Source organism: Berghia stephanieae, chromosome 6 (genome assembly GCF_034508935.2).
Source record: "Berghia stephanieae isolate SIO BIC M18660-M18661 chromosome 6, UCSD_Bste_1.3, whole genome shotgun sequence".
In the NCBI taxonomy this organism is placed as follows: Eukaryota; Metazoa; Mollusca; class Gastropoda; order Nudibranchia; family Aeolidiidae; genus Berghia; species Berghia stephanieae.
The window spans coordinates 29,036,582-29,059,512 of NC_088365.1; the positions used below are offsets into that span (position 1 = coordinate 29,036,582).

The 22,931-nt window shown below is 36.6% G+C and overlaps 2 protein-coding genes across 5 annotated transcripts in view; both read left to right on the plus strand.

Annotated features, from left to right (window-relative positions):
- The window catches only part of LOC144974797 (CD320 antigen-like), a 13,416-nt gene extending 8,251 nt beyond the window's left edge, over positions 1–5,165 (plus strand). For 3 of the 4 annotated variants that reach the window (XM_078918069.1, XM_078918071.1, XM_078918072.1), the window contains exons 4-6: positions 561–606; positions 1,569–1,734; positions 5,054–5,165. In XM_078918069.1, coding sequence (XP_078774195.1) covers positions 561–606; positions 1,569–1,687 — 165 coding nt within the window. In that variant the 3' untranslated portion in view covers positions 1,688–1,734; positions 5,054–5,165. The remainder of the gene's footprint in view (positions 1–560; positions 607–1,568; positions 1,735–5,053) is intronic. The other variant, XM_078918070.1, reaches the window with a different exon arrangement.
- A 4,915-nt stretch (positions 5,166–10,080) lies between these two features.
- On the plus strand, positions 10,081–21,884 carry LOC144974798 (cyclin-Q-like). Its single transcript, XM_078918074.1, has 6 exons — positions 10,081–10,398; positions 11,994–12,091; positions 13,628–13,713; positions 15,322–15,454; positions 17,702–17,929; positions 19,583–21,884. The coding sequence occupies exons 1-6, from the start codon at positions 10,341–10,343 to the stop codon at positions 19,688–19,690; spliced, it is 711 nt and encodes a 236-aa protein (XP_078774200.1). The 5' UTR covers positions 10,081–10,340; the 3' UTR covers positions 19,691–21,884.
- The last annotated feature ends 1,047 nt before the right edge of the window (positions 21,885–22,931 follow it).

A 22,931-nucleotide genomic window follows, 5' to 3' on the forward strand; every position in this document is an offset into this window, starting at 1 on the left:
TCCATTTGTCAAATTTACTGTATTGCTCCGCGACATAAGCATGGGTTATGTTGGCATTTTTGTTGTTCTTATTGAAATAGAGGCAAAAGACAAAATTCCTATTGGGAAATCTTACTGCTCTTATTTCATTTTTATGTATGTCTTTAAAGAGAGAAAAGATAACCATTTACAACCACGGGGCTCATGAAGACGTAGCTGATAGCAGTTTCTATAGCTTGGAGCAGACAACAACAGTTGTTTGTTTTTGGATAGGATGATGATTTAAATGTTCTATAGATACGTTATCCTCCTCCTCCTCTTCCTCTTCCTCTTCCTCAATATTATTACTCTTACTATTATTATTATTATTATTATTATTATTATTATTATTATTATTATTATTATTATTATTATTATTATTAATATAATAATAATAATGATAATAATAATAATAATAATAATAATAATAATAATAATAATAATAATAATAATAATAATAATAATAATAATAATAATTATTATTATTATATTATTATTATTATTATTATTATTATTATTATTATTATTATTATTATTTACAGAATCAGACTGATCAGATCAGGGTACATGCAATTGATTCAGATGATGGTAAGTGCAAAATACAAATGTTTTCTATAGCTTAAGGCGATGCAAAATCGATACCAAATAAATAACATCGGAAAAGGTGTTAAACAGTAGAAAAGGGTTTGCATTTACAATAATCCTAGCCAGCACAGTTAATTAGTTCCTGTTATGAGTTGTTTTTAATTTATAGTAAAATGATAAGGGAAAAAGTTATTACAGACACACGTTCGTAATTTCCATCAATTCGTTTCAAACGTGTTCGTTATAAATTTGCTCTCGTACTCCCAGTAGGGGAGTAAAGTCCTGACGTCACACCTCCTACTTTACCGGTTCCAAATCCTTCGAAGTGTGCGTGTAGCCAGTCCTTCAGGGGACTAATATTGAATAGGCTCTTTGTAATTCATTCTTTGTCCATTCAATCAAGGGATTGAATTTGGTAGACAATCTATTCACTCAATTAGATGGAATTCAATGAGAAGTAACATCCTCTGTTGCCAGATTCATTTGCGCGCACCTACAGACTTTATAACCCTACCAATTTTGATCGTTGGTGGCTCAAAAGATTCGTCTTGATCTATTTTAAAGTCCTCAATACACTAGTATAACTGAAATAGATTAGTGTCTGTTCAAAATAGCCTTAATCCTCTCCTTACTAACTATAGGAAAGTCGTCACATTCGTTACAACCAACATTGTTCTAATTCAAATTTCTTTTGTACATCATAAAATTTAAAGGAAATGAACAGTTTGTTGTAGAGTATGTTTTGCTTAAGAAATTATATATCTGAAGAACTTTACTGCTATTGTTTTTGAGAAATAAAAAATATATTTTTGTGTTAGTTGGGTGTGAAGGTTAGGGGAAAATCTTGAAAATGGCTGGTAAGGAAAGATTTAATTTCTCGTAAATATTGCGGGCTCTCCACTATTTATGATAAAAAGATGTAATGCCCCCCCCCCCCTTCCCCTCCCCGTTTTTTTAAATACCAGGTAGTCTGTGCGGCAGTACAAGGTTCTCCTGCCATGGTGTCATGAGGTGTGTTTCTTTAACAAAACAATGTGACGGAAATGATGATTGTGGGGATAATTCAGACGAAGAGAACTGTTAAGTGAGTGAAAAGTTATCAACAGGAGCCTTTATAAAGATGAGAAAAAGGTGAGATTTTCTGAAACGCAATATCTACTAACATGTGATCTTAGCGCTTTCTCAAACGGTCCACAGTCCAACACCTGGGACGTCAACACAATGCCTGCAAGACGCCAGACGCTGTTGCATTTTTTTCGACAGAGACAACGCTGTTGCCGGTCATTTTACACGCAAGTATACCAATATAGGGGCGCGAAGTGGCCGAGTGGTTAAAGCAATGCACTCTGACCCGGAAGGTCACGGGATCGAGCCCCGCTTCAAGTTTGTTTTCCTTGGGCAAGATTATTAACCCCCAGTTTGCTCACTTGGACAACATGGGTGAAAAAGCAGACATACTTAATAACCAATTCTGCTCTGTTTTTGCTTCAAAAGCTCATACCAAATTACCACTCAACAACTACAAGGCGAAGAAAACGATTCCAACACTATGGCCGAAATCAATGTGACAGTAGGGGCGTTTCCAAACTCCTCGCCACTCTAGATCCAAAGAAAGCATGTAGCCCAGACAAAATACTATCCCGTCTCTTAAAGATATTGAGTAACGAATATGCACCTGCCCTCACACATTTGTTCAAACTCTCTCTTGAAACGGGAGACATACCAATTGTTTGTAAGCACGCTCTTGTCCAACCCATCTACAAGAAAGGTGATAGAAGCAGGGCTCAAAACTACCGTCCAATTTCATTAACTTGCATTTGCTGTAAACTGTTGGAGCATATAGTGACATCCTCAATAACTGAATATCTCGAAACTAACAGTATTTTTTGTGATGAACAGCACGGATTTAGGAAGCACCACTCATGTCAAACTCAGCTTCTATCATTAACACATGATCTGTCAGCTGCTATTGATTAAGGTGGTCAAATTGATCTAGTACTACTGGACTTTGCCAAGGCCTTCGACAGGGTTCCTCACCATCGGTTAATCCAGAAATTGTATGACGTTGGTATCAGGAACAAAACCTTACAATGGATTGCAACTTTTCTGGACAATCGCACCCAAGTTCTTGTCGACGGCGAGACTTCCACTATCGGGATGGTGACATCGGGCGTACCTCAGGGCTCAGTCCTTGGGCCCGTCCTATTTTTAGTGTACATAAATGATCTTCTACGAGGTATAAGGTCAAAAGTGCGCCTCTTTGCTGACGACACAGTATTATATAATCAGATAAGAACAACAGACGACTGCAAAACACTAAATGACGATCTAGCTAAATTACAAGAATGGGAAACAATACATCAAATGGAATTTAACGTATCAAAGTGCAATGTTCTAACCATCACAAATAAGAAAGCACCTATTACATTTGAATACCAACTTCATGGTCAAAACCTGGAACATGTAAAGACAGCAAAATACCTTGGCATTGAGTTTGCTAAAAACCTCAAATGGAATGACCACATATGTCACCTGGCTTCAAAGGCAAATCAAACAAGCGCTTACATCACCCGCAATTTAAAAAGATGCCCACTCACAACCCAAACCCTTGCTTTTAAAACTATTGTTAGACCAATTTTGGAGTATGGCAGCTCAATTTGGGACCCATATACAAAGAAAAACATCGACACCTTAGAAAACATCCAAAGAAAAACAGCAAGACGCATCACAAACACATTCGATCCTTTCTCAAGTGCGTCTGAAATATCACAACGGATTGGCCTTGAACCTCTGGAAAAGAGAAGAAAGATAGATAAACTTAAATTGTTCCACAAAATCTACTACAAAAATTCGTGCCTTAAACTACCAAACGACATCAAAGATATCGGCACAAGAAATACGAGGGGACACACAGCAAGAGTAACCACCCCAACATCAAAAACAGACGCCCACATGTATTCGTTTTTCCCTTCCACTGCTCGACTATGGAATAGCCTCCCAGCTGAAGTGGCTGAAAACGGTTGCCAACATGCCTTCACGCGATTGCTAGAGTATTGCTAGAGTGACTTTTTAATCTATGTGTGTGTTTTTTTTTAATTATTTTTTTTTAAATTCGTATGTGCAGAGTTTTAGCAAGCAATGTAAAACCGTACAAACTGTGGAGTGATTCTCGACAATATTGGAGGTTTCCACAAGACGAAGAAGAAGAAGAAGAAGAAGAAGAAGAAGAAGAAGATTCCTTTTGAAAATCCGACATCTTGGTTGATGAATTATCATTACTCCTTCGTGGAATGTCTGGGCGACGATATCTTATGATGTCGTGGCGGAAGGGCATACTTTTTTTTTATACCAATACATTATGAGTAAAAATCCTTTCCCAAGGACTGAACCTTACTACGCACACAACAGACTCAAATACCGGACCCACAATTCATAAGCGAAGTTTTATGCTGCTATAGCACAAAGCCGCCCAAAAAGGCTAATGGAGACATTTTCTATGGTGCTATCTGAGCCGCATAACCGTTGCTTGTTACACTGATGTAGTAGTAGCGTATGGCCATTGTGGAGATGTGGGTTCAGGAGAAGGCAGGCCTTGTCTGGACGCCGGGTTGGGGATCATACTTAGTCTGACATTTCACCATCAGCTGTTCCAGCATGATTGTATCTGGGCTGGCGTCACCTTCATGATCATTAAGGTACTCAAGCTCTTGCACGACGGCAACGTGACGTCCTCCGCAAGAGGATGATGACACTGATGTCGCTACTCTACTGAAAAGTACTTTCGTCATATCTAGCAAAGCCACATCTTGGTGGACAGATGGATATATATATATATATATATATATATATATATATATATATATATATATATATAATAAAATATATATATATATTTAAAAAGAAGTCCCGAACAGGGACATATCCAGGTTTGTTTGCTTACTCCACCATTTGAGCAGCCAATGACTGTAAAAAATCTAATTAGAATGACACGTCGGTGATAAAATGATACAAAGGTAATGATGATCGTATTTATGAAGCTATGGTGTAAGTGTATATTGGAATTGATATGAAGGTGATGATGCTGATGATTGAAATTTATAAACAGTTTATAAAAAGTTTTGACCTACTGACGACTGACTACCAATTATATATATATATATATAATATATTATATAATATATATATATATATATATATATATATATATATATATATATTATATATATATATATATATATATGTGTGTGTGTGTGTGTGTGTACGTGTGTTTGTGTGTATTTGTAGGCATGTATGCACATAATTAAGTTTTGTCTAGCACCGTAGTACACGCCTTTTCGGGTTTACCTTACCAGCAATGCGCATCAGTTTCTTTTAAATCTTCATAGAGCAGATAGCAATGCTGCCTTAATCTCATTGCATTTTATGTCTTGTTTCTTCTTTTCACCCCCAGAAAGACGTGCTTCATAGACAACACGATTACAGATATCTTACATAATATTGTTTCCCATGATATCAGAAATGCCTTGGTCCTCTAATGAAATAAAATGTAAAATATAATTCGACCATATTGTGTCTTTTTTCTTGATATTTTTGAGCTTACTACCAAAACATTCTTTCAAAACAGTCTGAATAAAATAAACATTAAGTATCAATTGATCGAACAATTAGAATACAGATGGATGATCTATGACGTGTACACGATATTTCCCAAGGATGTCTGTTTAGATTAATTCCACACACGTGTGCCCACTGCCCACCAGTTTGTGTGCTGATCTGGTGTTGGTGTACACTCATCAATGTGTTCCTGAGTTATATCTTTCGTAGGTACTTTAACCCTAACCACAGATCTCTATTTTCTGCGACCCAACCTGGGACTTGTCTTATGTATTTGTGTCATCTATGTTTTCAGTAATGATCTAGTCAAATTTGTCTTAGACCTTGAAATTCTTGGAACATTTCATATTTTAAGAAATACTTATCAAAAGATAATGTCAACTTTCGTCCGATGTATAAATGGAGTGCATCGATAATGCAGTTGTACAGTATTTGTAATAAGAATGTATTTAACATCAAAATTATGCATTTTAGACAACACAGCATGTGGTGATATTTTTTAAAAACCAAAGTAATGGTGACACACAGTCTTCTTCTCCTTCTTCTTCTTCTTCTTCTTCTTCTTCTTCTTCTTCTTCTTCTTCTTCTTCTTCTTCTTCTTCTTCTTTCCCCTCATGATGACGTTATGGCTGAAAGTCAACAAGATGCAGGAATGCTGTGGTCTTCCCAAGCTCGTGCTGAGACCCACAGAGCTTCGACTTAAGTGTGGTCTTCTCAGGCCAAATGGTCGCTATTTGCTAATTGTACTTTGTACAGTCCTGCAAAACCTGTGTGCCATCCTGCTTTCCCTCTCCACATTCACAAATGTCTGTTTCTCCAATCTTAAATGCTCTGAACATGTGACGTCGGAGACGTCTGAAAATGGCAACGTGATCTTGTCTTTTTGAGATGTTTTATGGGGTCATTTTTCATATATTCTGGGTGCTTCTTGTTCCACGGAGTTTTGGCCTTGGTCTGGATAAGAGATTAGATCTCACCAATTTCATACTTGTTTTCTTCTTGAGGCTGGTTTGTTCCCAGTGTAGACATGGTTAACCTCTAATTACTCGCGGGCATCCTTAAGAGATCACACTCTAAAGCACCGTTTACACCTCGGTTCGTTCATTATAAAGTGGTTCCGGGTCTGTGATAGACAATTGTCAGAATGACTCTCGAATCCTCTCTCTCCTCTAATCGGCTCAGAAAGTCTATGGTTCCTCCCCCCTCCCCCCCCCTATTTTTTCTCTCTCTCCAGTTAACACCTTGAGACTTGTTCTCTGTCTACCTTTGTTTCTTTTCCCATCATTTTTTTTTCTCCAACAAGACTTCTTTCTCGAGTCTGTATGCTCTGAATGTAATGTATGGCCAGGCAATTTTCGCCGAGTCCCAGGTTTGAGAGTTGTTTTTTCCGAGATGAGGGTCATTGAAATCGATCATTCTTTGAAGGACGAGTTTTCTGACCAAACTTTTAAATACGAGTTTTTCCAGAGTACGGCAGTCAATTATGCAATATTGTAATTTGGTCAGAGTCTATGTAATATGTATGGCTAAAATGAATTGACAATAAAGTTTTCTAGCCCTATATTGTAGTACAGTGGTGATCGCCTAAGTGTCCTGTGGTTGGGAAGCATTTAGACGGGACGAACATGTAGACGTCGTTGATCAAGAGCAAGATGAATACACACACACACACACACACACACACCCACACACCCACACACACACACACACACACACATATATATATATATATATATATATATATATAATATATATATATATATATATATATATCAGACATTTCAACTGATTCACAATGATAATTGCCCTCCACATTGCTTATGTTTGTTCGTTTTGTTTTAAAGGGTTTTACGGCGCTTGCGACACATTTAGGTCATTTCAGCGCCACTGAAATGGAAGAAAATGAGATAGTAGAAGAAAAAAAATTGATTTACAATTAAAAGAGCACAAGAAAAAGAAAAACAAAGGAGAATGGTTCAAATAGGGAACAAGCACCGGTCTCCACCAAGAGGAATACACTAAAATGTTTGCAAAGCATTATATATATTTTTTAAAAATATATAAACAGTACATAACAAAGAGACGATTTACAAGGAAAAAAATATGAATCCCACAAAACAATAGCCATACATTTGACTATTTCCCTTCCTGGTAAGGACTCCGGCCAGGGCTATTACACAACAAAATAATCCCTTTCCAAGACAACGACAGAAAGAAACTCGAATTAAAAAAAAAAGATAAAGAGGGTTAGAAGTAGAAGACACAGCAACTGGCTTCTTGCCCACATTGGGAGATCAAAAGACCCCACCCAATCCACATTGCTTAGTTAGTTTCACCAACAGGTCATGTATAACCTTTCAAATAGTACAAGTTGTCCGATAGACGTTCTATTTTGTATCTAGGCATTCACATCTCCTGTGATTGGGGTGAGTGTGTTTTGAGCGTCTTTCCTAAGGCCAGGGTCATACGCAAGGGTCAGAGTTTTCCGATCACTGTAATGATCCGCCCGGTCATTGACTACGTTCAACATTGCTTGGCTGTGTTACATGACAACGCCTAATTTATAGGTCGGCCACCAACATAATTTATAAAAGAGGTGAGGTCAGATCAAGAATGAAAACTTTTGACGCACACACACACAAACACACATACACACAAACACACACTTTATTTCTCTCTCTCCCCTCCACACACACACACACACACACGCTCAAACAAACACACACACACACGCAAACACACACACACACACACCGAATAGGGCGAGGTATGTCGAACTTCTGTATATAATTCCTAAAAGCTTGTTCGCTCTTTTTATACAATCACATATATGTTCATCAAAACACATTTTATTATCAAAGATGATATCCAAGTTTCTTTCTGAGCATGTCGTTGGCATAACCGTCATATTATTGTCACGTAATATGTAATAGGAGAATAAAGGGTTAGACTTACCAATGTGCAACACTCTACATTTAGTAAGATCAAAATAAAGCTGACAATTTTCAGACCAATTGTAAAGTGAATTTATATAATTTTGTAAGATATCTTTATCTATTGTTGGTGCATAAATCAGCAAAAAAAAAAAAAAAAAAAAAAAAAAAAAAAAAAAAAAAAAAATGGGTTTAGAATTTATAGTATCAGGCAGATCGTTTATATAAATAATGAACAGTAAAGGACCAAGTACACTGCCCTGAGGGACTCCATATGAAGTCAGAAAAACTTTCACCTACGATAACCCGTTGTATACGGCCAGTTAAGAAAGATACAATTCAGCTATAAATATTACCAAGGGGGGGGGGGGGGGGGGGTCTCGAGGCCAGCTGACCCAAAGATGTCTACAGGGGGGGGGGGGGGGTAGGGAAAAGCTGACCTCAGCTTCGGAAGGTCCTAGGTTCGATATGATATACTTATATAGCGCCCATTAATTCACTGACAAGTGCTCTATGGCGCTTAACAATCACTTAGACTATACAAACTACCATACACACTAATACACGAACACACATACACCCATACACTCAAAGCCACATACGAAAACTCCGGATAAACACACACACACACACTTACACACACAACCTCTTTACATTCACAATACTATACTATTTACCCTGATTTAAGACATATAAACCCATTGATTATCAAAATAATGCTCTTCTAATTAATTAAGTTTTCATTTTCTTTTTAAACGTATCCAAATTTTCACTGTTTTTAGTATTGTTTGAATATAAATTCCACAACTTAGACGCTGTTACTCTGAAAGATTTGTTTTGAAACCAAGACTTAGATGGTACCTCTGTCATAAGATGCATATCATTTGATCTTAGCGATCTACACAAGGTCATTTAAATAGGATGGTCAATTACATAAAATCTTAAAAACTCAATCCACTGCTTCACCAGTAGCCAATGCTGGGTGCTGTTATTGACTAGTTAAAATGTGCAATGCGTTAAAAACATATTTGATCTCAGAACTGATATGTCAGCCGGGGGGGGGGGGGGGGGCAAGAGAAAGATGACTATAGGCTGACGGGGGGGGGGGGGGGGGGGGGGGGAAAAATATCAGCTGAAAAAAGCTGACGTCATTAAAGTACGGTCCCTTAGCGGGCGTTTAAGCAAGCCGAGTCCAATGCCGGTGGGCATTTAGGTGATCACAACTTCAGTCCCCAACAACGCGTCATGTCGGGCACACTGTGAGGTCACGTAGGTAGTGTGCGATGTTGGTACCAACATGGCAAGACCGCAAAGCAGTCAGGGTTGCCAGATTATTTTTCAACAAAATGCCAGGGGAAGACTCAAAAAATGCCAAAACACTCAAAAAAAATGCCAAAGTCTGTTGACTCCCTCCCCCACTAAGAAAACTACTCACTTTTGATAGACAATTTACTATCATATCCTGGTGGCTTGCGTGTTTTCTTTTTTTTTTTTTTTTTTTTTTTTTTTTTTTTGTTGAATTATACTAAATTTCCTATTGGGGTAATTTTTTACCTACTGACTACTAAGTGGAGTGAAAGTTAACAGGCGACCATGACGCAAATATACATGAGTTTTGCAGGAGATTCCCAGAAAACTTACGAGGATACTTGTCGAGGGCTGAATTTGAGTGAATATCTGAGGGAGGCAGGGCTAGTTCAGGGTGCGAGTTTTAATAGCAAAGTTTTCCGATGTGAAGAGATTTGTGTTTACGCGTTTAGAAATAATTAAGAAAAGGTGTCATTTGAAGTATAATATACAAGAAAAGAAAATGCCAAATGAAAATGCCAAATGCCAAATGATTTTTCTAATGCCAAACGGTTTTCAAAAATGCCAGATTTTTGGAATCTGGCATTTAAAATGCCAAACTGGCAACCCTGAAAGCAGTCAGGAATCACTACACTCTTGTAAGATTGTAAAACTATGATCTTAAACAAAAAAATAAGCGAAACTCGAAGCTCGAAGCTGAAGCTCAGACCAAAAATAATAATCCTAACATTATATCGAGCCTAGGTGAACGGACAGTATGTAAGGGCTCCATGTATCGAGCCTAAAATTAAATTATTTGCTCAGACGACGCCAAATCCTACTGCCGAAACAAGTTTCATCCCCGGCTGACAGATCCAACTAAATTACTTCACCACCGCTGTTATGGGTGACAGTGAAAAAAGAGTTCATTTTAGAGTCTGCAGATTCATTTATGAATCAGGTAAGCTGAGCCCGAGCTCTGTTGTTGACTTTACTTTAGCCTTAGCCTTAGCTTAATATCTCCTTCTCCCCCTCCTCCTCCTATTCTTCTTCTTCTTCTTCTTCTTCTTCTTCTTCTTCTTCTTCTTCTTCTTCTTCTTCTTCTTCTTCTTCTTCTTCTTCTTCTTCTTCTTCTTCTTCTTCTTCTTCTTCTTCTTCTTCTTCTTCTTCTCCTCCTCTCTCCTCTCTCTCTCCTTCTTCTTCTTCTTCTTCTTCTTCTTCTTCTTCTTCTTCTTCTTCTTCTTCTTCTTCTTCTTCTTCTTCTTCTTCTTCTTCTTCTTCTTCTTCTTCTTCTTCTTCTTCATCATTATCTTCTTCTTTTTCTTCCCCTTCTCCTCCTCCTCCTCCTCCTCCTCCTCCTCCTCTTTTCCTACCCCTCCACCTCCTCCCTCCCTCCTCCTCATCATCTTTAAATTTAAACTCCTCCGCCTCCATCATTATCAAGGTTAGCTGAACTCCGTTAAAATCCTCTTAGTTCTTCTTCTTCTTCTTCTTCTTCTTCTTCTTCTTCTTCTTCTTCTTCTTCTTCTTCTTCTTCTTCTTCTTCTTCTTCTTCTTCTTCTTCTTCATCTACTACTACTACTACTACTACTACTACTACTACTACTACTACTACTACTACTACTACTAAAACTACTACTACTTATCCTCCTCCTCCTTCTTCTATATTTCCTCATCCTCTTCCTCCTCACATTATCATCGTCATACTCCTTTGCCTGCGTCTGTTTGCCTGTAGCCAGGAGGTTGTAGTTGTAGGCTATTCATTGATAAATTGGAGAGAGAGAGAGAGAGAGAGAGAGAGAGAGAGAGAGAGAGGTGATTGTGATGAGGGTGTTATCAATGATGACGGAGATGGTGCACACAATTGAAGGTATTGATGTTTGTTATATTAACAAAGAGAGTGTATTACACATTATAAACTTTATTGACCAAGCCAGCAGTTTCCTTGGTGAAGTGAAGCTGCACATGCCTAGAAACTATATTCCCTTTGGTGTGTTTTATTGGATGCATAGATATGGTTAACAGTAACAGGATAAAAAACGAAATGACCCTATCAGAATGAGTGTTTCTGTTGATGTGCATGTCCAATTAACAAGGGAAGTTTTGGTACTCTCGTGTGGAGTATTTTAACAGTCTTAACATTATTGCTCAATAATTGGGACCTTTAGGTAGTTGTCCCATATCTATGTATTTGGGTTTGATATCCTTACTGCCTAGTTTGTATTATTTTTGATTTCCTTTTGTGATCTTTTAAATTTTTTTATTCTCGCTCTTGCTCGTACTTCATGGTGATGTAACCATTCAATGTGGGCATGTTTTACCACTAAGACTAATCAACAAGTTATCACAATTTATAGCCCCAGGTAAACATCTATCCAGTCATCATTTATTATTTTCAGAAGATTTTAAATGGATTTCAGTAATGAATTCAATTACGACACAATGTTTATGGATAGGTTGATAATATTATATTTATATTTTTCATGATACAAAAGGGCATGTTCATTTATGTCATTTAATATTATGTAATAACTATAATACATTTGAATCCAACAGGTTTGAAACTTCGACTAGACAGCATTCCATTAGCCACAGCCACAACGTTGTACCATCTTTTCTTTAAAGAGAACGAATTGAAAGAATATGATCCCTTTGTAAGTATTCACATTTTATTTATTTTTCATGAAACGCCTCATGTTACTTTCATAATACAGTCTAAGCCAGTATTTGGAATACTGCTTTATCGGAACAGGGGGTCCCGATAGCTCAGTTAGTAGAGCACTTGCTTCACATGCAAAGGGACCAAGATCGAGATTTTTTTCTGACCCCCCTTTCCATCCAGCAGTGAATGGGTAGCTGAGTATGTTAGATTTGGCGGAAAGTACTGTGTGATAGACTAGTGTCCTATCCAAAGGATAGCAAGCAATTGCTATTGTCTGTTTCACACTATAGAAACCGGGATAAACTCCTGACTCCATGGGCCCAATGGCTCTGAAGAACTACTTTTTTATCGGAACAGCCACTTAATTGGAACGATCTGTCTAGACGGTCTATATAATTTCTACTGGTTAATTGTAATGCATGCATGTTAATTGGATCAGTTTCAGAGCATCAGCAAACGTTTTAAGAATTATTTTCTAATCAAAAACATGATTATTCCCATTGAAAGGAACAAGTATGAACCCATCCTGTGTCTCAAAATGGACCAATATGTCGGTTTTTGATTCTATTACCATTTATTCCTTAGCTACAGTAACATGTTATAGTTTAGCCAGTTGCCATTCTTGGTGAGCAACAAATGATTATTGAGAACACAGGTAATGATTCAATGGTTGATTTGCTTATGACAAGACATGCGGTGATGATTAAAATTTTACAATGTGTTGTAGATTATTGTGGTACAAGATTCATGTGCCCTTGATTCATTTGGGCCTCTTTTCGAGATATGGGCGTGGTGACAATTCCATATATGAATGTGAAGTTATAAGATAGGGTGACCAGTTCTCTTTTATCTACCACTGTGACTACACAAATGTAATGTTAATTGTTCCAAGAATGGAAAATAACGCTTTAGACAAACAAATAAAAAGATATTTTGTATTGCCTTTATAGAATACAAATATACAATCACTGCAAACAATGTATGAAGTTTTGATAGTTTGTTCCAATGGAGCCCACAAGCAGAATCGGTTAATTGGAGTGATTTCTACATCTGTATTTATCTATATCCTGAAATCATATGCACTCAACTTCTAATTAAGATAAGATAAGATATATTTTATTGTTCTTTTATGGAAAATATAGTTTAGTATCACATCAACGTGTAACAAGACATTTCCATATTCTGGTCATGCATTTATTCCGTCAAAAGAATTTTAAAGAAGACCTAAATAACAAGTATTCTAACATAATACATTTGTAAGTAAATACATTTCTTACAGTATTATATTACTAATTAGAGATATAGAATTAATGTGGGTAATTAAATCTCGAAATTGAAAGGAGGGAATTAGACAAATATTACTTTTCTTTTTTTTATTATTATACATCACTTGATTTACTCATACAATATTCCATTAAATTGATTTGTATTATATAAGTAGCCTTATTGCGCAGCCTTGCAGCTAAATTATATCTTCCCTCATTGCTGACAATGTTTAATGTTGTCTCATATTTCATCAAATTCCTAGTTAATTGGCATGACATGTCTTTCCTTGGCGTGCAAAGCAGAAGAACAACTGGTAAAACTCAGAGACGTCATAAACGTTTGTTATCGGTAAGTTGATCAGATTTTGAGGACATCTTTAAAGCATCATCGTTCTTAATTATATACTTTTTTTTTACTTGCAGCTATTATGTTTCTCTGTGTATATTATTTATCATAACTTTGGACTATATTGTTAAAAAAAAAAAAGTAAGAATAATAAGTGATAGCCAATCCAAAGAGTAGCAAGCAATATTTACTGTCATTTTTAAGTGATAGAAACTGGAATCAACTCTGACTCCAAGGGGCCTATGGCTCTGAAAGACTCTATTTATCATTTTAAAAGTTATTTCAGTCCTTTACATATACAGTACATTAATGCCATTAAAGGTCAACTGACTCCTTCCCTTGACGAAAATATCAAAATCGTTTCACCGCCAACTGGATATATACAGTCAGTTTTTAAAAAAAAATATTGGGGTGTATCAATATCAAAATTATATTGTATTTTATATGTTATAGCTATGAGATCTCAGTATTTATTTTCTATTTTATACCAAGTAATTTATACGTAAAGAGAATGATACAAATAATTTGTCTTAATGTCATGCCCATATACCTGGCTTGATTTGAACTATTCTGGAGGTGAAGAACATGTGTGACAAATCAGTGAAAAGTGTTATCTTTCACTGTATGACATTAGGGAGGCATCTCAGTAACTTAAGACAACTATTTTAATTTTCATAAAATTACAAAAGTGCTTGATTTCATTTTCATTTTCAGTCACTATGTTACTATGTTTAATTCTCTCAAGTTTACAAGACTTAGCAATTGTACAAATTTGTTCGATTTTTATTCATGTTGAATTCAAAATTGGAGAATAGGTCCCTTGATAATCGTTTGACCAAATTTTACTGTTATGAGTTATGACAAAAGGTCATTTCATAACCTTTGACATATATGGAATAATTTATATAATCCAAAAACCAAAGGTATAGCAATATTATCTTTATAAAGTGTTTAAAAAGTGTGGACAAAGTGGATACTTTGTCCACACTTTTTCCACCCTTTGAGATGTGATTTTTGGTGTTCTGTAAGTTTTTTGGATTTTCTTTTATTATTCAACACAGAGAAACTAATGGATATGAAGTCTTCCATAGTTTTCCAAATAACTTGGTATTGCTGTATATTTGTGTCGAATGTTACAAAGTTACCTTTTGGAAAACCTGCACAATTTAAAATATAATTTTACCAGTTTTTGTATACATTTTCAGTTCAATTCCTCTTTGGTGTTTCATAAATACTTAAGGTCGACAGTAAGGAGTGCCAATGACTTCTCTCTTCTGCCAGCTTCTGGACCTCATCCCAGGTCCAGCTAAGGATGTCATCTCTTTTTCCACCGATCTTCTCCAAGTTTCCAGTGGTATTCCCCTATTGCAATTACCCTGCATGGTCCATTTGAGCACTGTTTTTGGGATTGCTCCCTCCTTCATCCGACAAATATGGCCAATCCATCTCCATCTTCTTGATGATTTTGTATACACCCTGATGTTATTCATTTAAAATGTCAGTTTTAAAAACTATTTAAATACTGATTCATAGACTGGACTTGGGACCACAAGAAGCAGAAATAAGTGTATTATCATGATTCATATCCTATTTTTCATTTCTATTGTCCAGAACATTACACAAGAGCAAGGCGCCTTTGGAAATGGGGGACACATTCTTTGCTCTTCGTGAAAGTGTTTCTACTTGGGAACTGTATTTGTTGAGGGTGTTGGGTTACAAAGTTACGTTTGATCATCCTCATAGGGTAAGTTAACAGTCTAAATACTTTGGATATTGAAATTTATTTTAAAAATGAAAAAAAAAAAAAAAAAGGAAAAGAATATGCAAGTTTATATAAAGATCTGAACAAGTATGTATGAAAGGTGCCAAACAAAGCAAGAAAGAAAAATACCAAATTAAAAAAATCCCAAAAAATCAATCTTCCTCAACCGTTTAAAAAGAATTGTATTTTTCTTTCTTTGGCACCTTCCATACACACTTGTTGAGATCTTTATCTTACACCGGTGCCTGCTCCCTAATTTCTCAATCCAAGTTTATATAGGCCATTCAGGTTACATAATAATGAACACAAATCAAAGTGATACTAAGCTGCTAGAAGCTGTGATGAAAATAACAGCTTCAAAAAAGTACAAAATACCAAACACGGAATGTTTTGGGCTCAAAACCCTTCTTAACCAACAACAGTGGGCGTCTATCTGGGTTTTTAAGTGATAAATTTATGTTTTGAATTGTTTTTTTTTTGGTAATTTTTTTGGCTGAAGAAGGATTTTGAGCCTGAAACATTCCATGCTTGGTATTTTGTTCTTTTTTGAAGCTGTTTAATTCATAATTTTTTATTACTTTTTACAATAAGGAACCAAATCTTTTCATATATTCTCCAAGCAGGTTATGTGAAATAGAATTTGAATTTCCATTTCATACAATACCAAGTCATCTGACAGATTTTCAAAATTACAATATCTGTTACTGGGGCTATAGCTTGGTTCTCAGACTTAGAAGCTCGTGTCACTTTGCTGATAAAACTGTTTTGACGAAAACGTATAGGTATATAATTACAACCAGACAATTATTGAGAGGAGTTTGGAACTTAAAAAAAATTGATCTTTGTGCAGCTTTGTGGCCATTTATTATGATACAAGCATTATGGACCAGGGCGTCTCTTGTTCAAGTCCCACTGTCGGTTGGCACAATTTTGAGTCCTTGGAAAAGGCTCTTTACTCACATTCTCTCACTGCACTCAGGTGTAAAATGAGTACCTAATTGGTAACAATTTTGTCTCTATAGAAAAAAAATTAGAATTGAAATATCTCACAGGTTTCTTGTATCGTCCTAAGTGTTGAAGTTGGTGTGCAGCATCTTGTACAGTGCTTTGTGGATTATGTGCCTTATAAAAGCTCTTTTTTTCTGGTTTTTTTGTTTGTTTTTTCCTTAAGATAAGTTTAAGGGTGGCAGAAGGCAAACGTTGCTGTGTGATGCTGGAAGAAGTAAATATCAATAAAAGAATAGAATGGAAGCTTCTTTTAATTCACACAGACAGTTTTTAAAACATTGGTACAGGAAAAAACGGTTAAACCAAAACTGTCTAAACTGAAAAGAAATCAATATGATGTCATTTTTCCCTCTGTACTTATGTTAATCAAGTTTCGATAAACTGAAAGCCACAATGCTCAAATTGTCTTTAAACTGAAAAGACATGCCTAATAACTATATAACCTGAGAAAAACATTACCGATAACCGAACAAAATTCCCATTACCACTGTCACCCAATGTGCTCTCTTGTATCCATTCAACTCACCCTCCCCCCCACTGAAAACCTCTCCACTTCGCCAAACTATCTCCCCCCCCCCCCCCCCCACCCCGCTCACACTAGTCCACAATGCTTTATTCTGTCGTCTCTCTTCTCCTCCACTCACTTCTCCCTCCCAACCAATCCCACCCCGACCACACCAGCCCATCCTTACTTGATGATGAGAACACAATGTGCTGATTGAGAGCAGTAATGTTGTAACTCCATAAAGATGACATTGGAGTTATAAAACTATTGCTCTCTTTGGCACCTACTACCACTATGCTCGTTTGTGTATACATAATTTCAACCACAACTACTTAAACCACAAAGTTACACAGTTGAAGAATTTAATGTGTGATGTATTATATGTGACAGTGGGATGAATGACAGCAGTGGAATAATAATACCCCTGGAAAATCAGGCTAACTTTTTGGGGTATGCCTAAACTGAAATATGTTTAAACCGAAATACAATACCAAGTCCCTTGAACTTTGGTTTAAGTTTAACCAGTTTTTACTGTAATTGTATTTTAAAGTAATTTTGACTGACTCACATGCTAGAATTGTGTCTTTTTGGTCTAGTTTTCTTTTCTCTTTTTTCTTTTTTATTTGTTGCACAGAACTGAAGGCAGTTTCAATTATTATTTTTAATCTGAGGGGTTATTTTTTGTTTTTTTTAATATTAACTTTTTTATTTTGCAGTACCTGTGCCATTACATGAAAGCTATGGGTGATTGGATAGAACCAAGGGTGTGGGAGGATGTGCCAATTCAGCGCAGTGCCTGGACCTTCCTGCGAGACAGTTACATGGGTGACATGTGTTTAAGGTACAAGCCACAACACTTGGCAGTAGCTGTGCTTTACTTCTCCTTCATGTGTCATGGAGTTGAGGTGCCTTGTAATAGGCATGCCAGGACAAAATGGTGGCAGGTAGGCATTTTGATCAATTCCAACTCTAGAAGATATTAAGCCTTTTAAGGTATGGCTCCAAAAAAACTTGAGCACTTAACATGCTCAAAGTGCTTTGCAAGGGGTCCCAAGCCAACAGCAACACTTAACATGTAGGACGAGTCATAACGCCTGTTAGGCGATATTATAGTTTCTTTTTCGGACTGAGACAATGCTGTTAACAGCCAGGTACTCACCTAAGGATGGTGAGAGAATGTGAATGATGAGCTTTTTCTAAGGACTCACCTATATATTTTTCAAAGTGGGACTCGAGCCCTGGACCTTTTGATCCCAAGGTGAGTGTCATACCATTAAAATTAAACCACATAACTGCACTAATCTTGCATTATGTCATATCTTTCTTGTCAAGGAAGCAGTAATGATACAGTGCAACTCGGATACAACAGGGATCTTGAGACTAACAAAAAATCACCGTTGTAGCCGGGTCCCTTTATATCCATGCCAACTGAATTTGAGGGGAAGCAGTACTGAGGGAAGTAAAAATTACAGACAAGGAACACATTTTGAGTTACCTCCCTAAGTAAATATCGAGTTACCTCCCTAAGTAAATGAATCAGATGACTTGATTGTGACCTCCATTCCTGTACCCTCCCCCCCTGAAATCTCCATAGTTCACCCCTCTTCCACTTACTTTATGACACAAGGCAGGTTGGAACAATACAACTGTTAATTCTACCTACCTCTTTTCCAATTGCGCCATTGACAAGCACGAAGTGCACTTCAAAACTCAAGTAGCTCACAGTCCTAGCCTCTGGCTTCACATAGAGCTTCTTCATCTCACTTTTCATTGGGCATAGTTACCTAATCAGTCAAGAGACGCACATCCCTCACTCTACGTGTAACATACCAGCCCTGAGTATATCAACATGTTGATCGGTGAGTTTCTCACTAGCCTTTTGTTGCGTCATCATGGATACACAAATTACATAGAGAAACGTCAATGGTACACACAATAACTGCAATTCACCCACTCCCACCTCGTCTCCACTCCCTTTAAGTTATGTGTGTCATGTGTGCCTTCCTCTTTTCTTTTTGAGTACGTAGTTTGTCTCAACTGGGTGCTAAACTTTTAACTCACACCCCCGTTGAAGCCTTGTTCCAAGAAATATTTCCCCATTTTAGCCATGCATGATTTATATGAATTTATATGAAGACTGTAGAATGGGGATTAAAAAATTTCCCGTTGTAGTCAAGCTCCCATTGCAACCAAGGCCGTTATACATGAGCTGTACTGTATAACTTTGGCTTCCTTGAACAAAGAAGTCCTTCAGAGCTAATACATGGAGCAGCAGATTATCCCGGTTTGTATAGTGTGAAATGGACAATAGCAATTGCTTGCTACCCTTTGGATAGGATGCTAGACTATCACAAAGTAACAGACCCAGCTACCCAATCACTGCTGGGTGGACAGGGGGATCAGAAAAAAAACCTCGACTGCACCTGGGACTGTTACCCAATCATTGCAGGTCAGAGGAAAAAACCCAAAACCCCCAGTCTTCCTGTACTTGAAAGCAGACAATTTGTTTATTTGTTGAAAACTGTGTTAAATGGAGTTATAAAGACGTGAAATGTATGAGATAAAAACAACCAGTATATTTTTTCTTTATTTGCCAGGTGTTCAGCTCAGATATAACTTTGGACCTAATACAGCGCATCATTTCAGATCTCATTACTCTATATGACACGGAGACACCAATTAGAAGTCGTGAAGATGACAGATGATGTAGATAGTGTTTGAAAATATATAGACGTGAAGTAGAACTTGGTAATCTGACTCTTCTTCTTCTTCTTACCCTCTTAGTTCCTTCCTGGAACATAAGGCATTGACAAAGTTCCTTTAGACAGCTCTATCCTGGGCCAGCCAGCTCAGCTCATTCCATCTTTCCAGCTTCTTTCATCTCCTCTTCGACTGTCCTCTTGCAGATGCCCAATGGTCTGCCTGTCTTTTCTGACTCTGGGAATGAATGAATGGTTTATTAAAAATGGTGCAAGAATAAAAAGGGAGAAAGATAAAAAATACACTTGGTAAGTTTGAATCTCTATTGCGTGTAAAATGTAACATAATTGTCATTTTTCTTGCTCTTTTTTTTTGTATTTTCCTTGTTTTTATGGTAGGACAAAGGTGATATCGTTGACTGGAATCCATAGGCTTTCTAGTGATGTCAGTAGGAATTATGCTGAAGAGAGAAAAAATCATGACTGTGATCTGATGTCAATTTTAAGTATTGTTGATATATATGTGCTAATTTTATCAACCTGATTACATAACATTTCAAATTTCATGAAACTTAACCCTTAATTGTATTAGAAATGTGGATTTTAGTAGATCTGAATGAGGATCTCTTAATATAGTGTGTTCACTGAGTAACACTCAATTCTGATTCATCTCTGGCACGGGAACACTAAGTTAGCTGTTTCATATAAGTATAGAGTTTACACACAACAGTATGCCATCTGTTACTGAAATTAAATTTGATGGAGTAGTTTTTCCTTCATTTAATTTTTGTTTTATTTTATCATGATTTTTATGTTGTTTGCGCTTTACCGGAATTAAAACAAGATGTTAGTGAACATGTCAAAACTATCTGATTAACTTATATTTCCATCTAGATAGACTTTTGTGCACAATGGGCGGTATAAAATCTTTAGTTAGGGATCACAGCATGTCATTTGGATATGGCCTTTTTTGTCTGAAATATTTATGAGAGGTGATTTTCTTTCCCCCTGTAAATCATCTCTCACATATATGTTTTTTGTTTTATTTGTTAGTTGATTCTATTAACTACGGAAGTGGTGGAGTGTTAGTACAGAGAGCAGAGTGTCAATCCATGGATTAATTAAGCGGTCAAATGTGTATATCATAGTCATTAGTTACTAATGTCCTAAAAGGTGAATTTTTATTTAAGTCAATATTATAAATTTTGAGTTGGAATTGACTTTCTTTTATGTTTATGTTTGCTGAGCTTGACCGGATGGCCCTTTCATAAATTCAAATACACCCCCCCCCCCTCCACACATAAAATGAAAGAACTCCTCAAATATCATAATCCTTGAGATCTAGTTTTCAGCTGGTTCTCATAAACACAATACCAGATTCAATTGCATGTGAGGAAGTGGGATGGGCAATCAATTGATAGTGGAGAATCAGGGATGAGGATTTTGCGGATTAAAAATTTATAATTAAAAAAAAAAGATTTTCCGGGTGGGATAAGATGGGGGAAGATGCAGTTTGACTTTTGAGCTGTAAAACAAACACATGGCTCAATTCTGACATATTTCAATAAAAGACAAAACCCAACTCCTCCTCCAGCCATCCCCGGAGCTGACATGAAGAGGATACTAATTGATAGGAAGTCCCCTCGTTTCTGTCTCTCCTCAACCCATTAAGCCCCCCCCCCCCCCCCCCCAATATTAAATTGAATTGTAATAAAAATTTTTGGTCTATTTTAAAATATTTTCTCACCTTTTCCATTTAATTTCCCCCCTAAGTGTTCCCCTAGATTGATCAGGGAATCTTCTGACCCCTATTCGAAGTAGCCCCCTTTGTCCTACTTTTTCTTCAGTGTTTTCAACTTCTTATCTGCAACTTTCCCTATCATTTTCCCTTTTACTGGCGTTGAAAAGACCTAACAAACGCCGTAAAACCCCTAATGACAATCAACAAACAAACCTCTAGGAATAACCAATCTGTTGCATTGATTTAATAACAAAGTCCCGACATGATATTTGAGAACAGGCCCGGAATACCTTGCTGATTTTTTTTACAATGTTGGAACCATGGCCGACTATAGTTACGTCATGGTTGGAACCCATCCCCAGAAAACGAATGAATGAATGCACAATGAGCTTTTTCAATTGTTTTTTGTTATTTTTACCATAATTGGAAATAATAATAAATAAATAATTTTACAATAGATTATGAAATTCTCCTCTTGCTTTATTTTAAACATTTTAAAAATAGTATTGCATCAAATGTATTTGATTGTACACAATTCCATCTGTTCCCCTTTGATTCAACCTTATCATTGTCTTCCATTGCACCTGGAATTACTATCAGGAGCTGGGCGCGAGCTGTGAATTTCTCCAGTTGAAGAAATTCGATTTTTTTTTGGGATGATTTTATTTCTCATGTTTTTTAAACTTATTTGTTCAGCACTATATCATACAAGACTTTAAAATTTTAATTTGCCGTTATAGTGTCTTTTAGATCTTACCCATTATTTATTTAGTCTCAAATGCTAGTTTCACAGTCTTCATTCATTAAGAAAATAGTAACAACAATGAGTATGAGTATCGAGCTTCGTTGAAGTCTGATTTGTATAAAAAGTAATACTTCTCTTCAGAGGAAGAAGAAGGAGGAGGAGGGGGAAGAAGAAAGAAGTTGAGACCGGACTGAAACTCTGCATGTGAATTGTTATGCCATAAAATGGAATTTCCCTTCACTTGCCTCGGGCTCATTAACGTGGATTATCAAGGGATGACGTCAGGAAGGTGTTTACTGTTTACTCGTTGATACGATTCCGTCGTCAGCAGGAAATTGGTTGACTTATCAATGATTGGTCTGGATTTATCATCATCATCAACGTCATCATCAACATCATCATCATCATCAACGTCATCATCATCATCATCATCATCATCATCATCATCATAACCACCACCATCATCCCCACCACCACCATCATCCCCATCATAGCCGTATTGTCACGGATATCACAATGTAATCTGTCATGGCAGTTTTTTGCATCGCTTGCGGCCGCAAAAAATTGCAAAAAATGCCGCAAAATTTGCAAATTTTCGCAAATTTTGGAGATTTTGCAAAAAAAAAAAAAAAAAGAAAGAAATATTTAAAAATATATAGTGGGGACCAGTGATGATAATCTTCCGCAGAATTCTGGGATTTTAGAATTTTTCCATAAATATGTTCCGTTGTTTTTGTCATGTCAAACATTTTCTGCTAAGT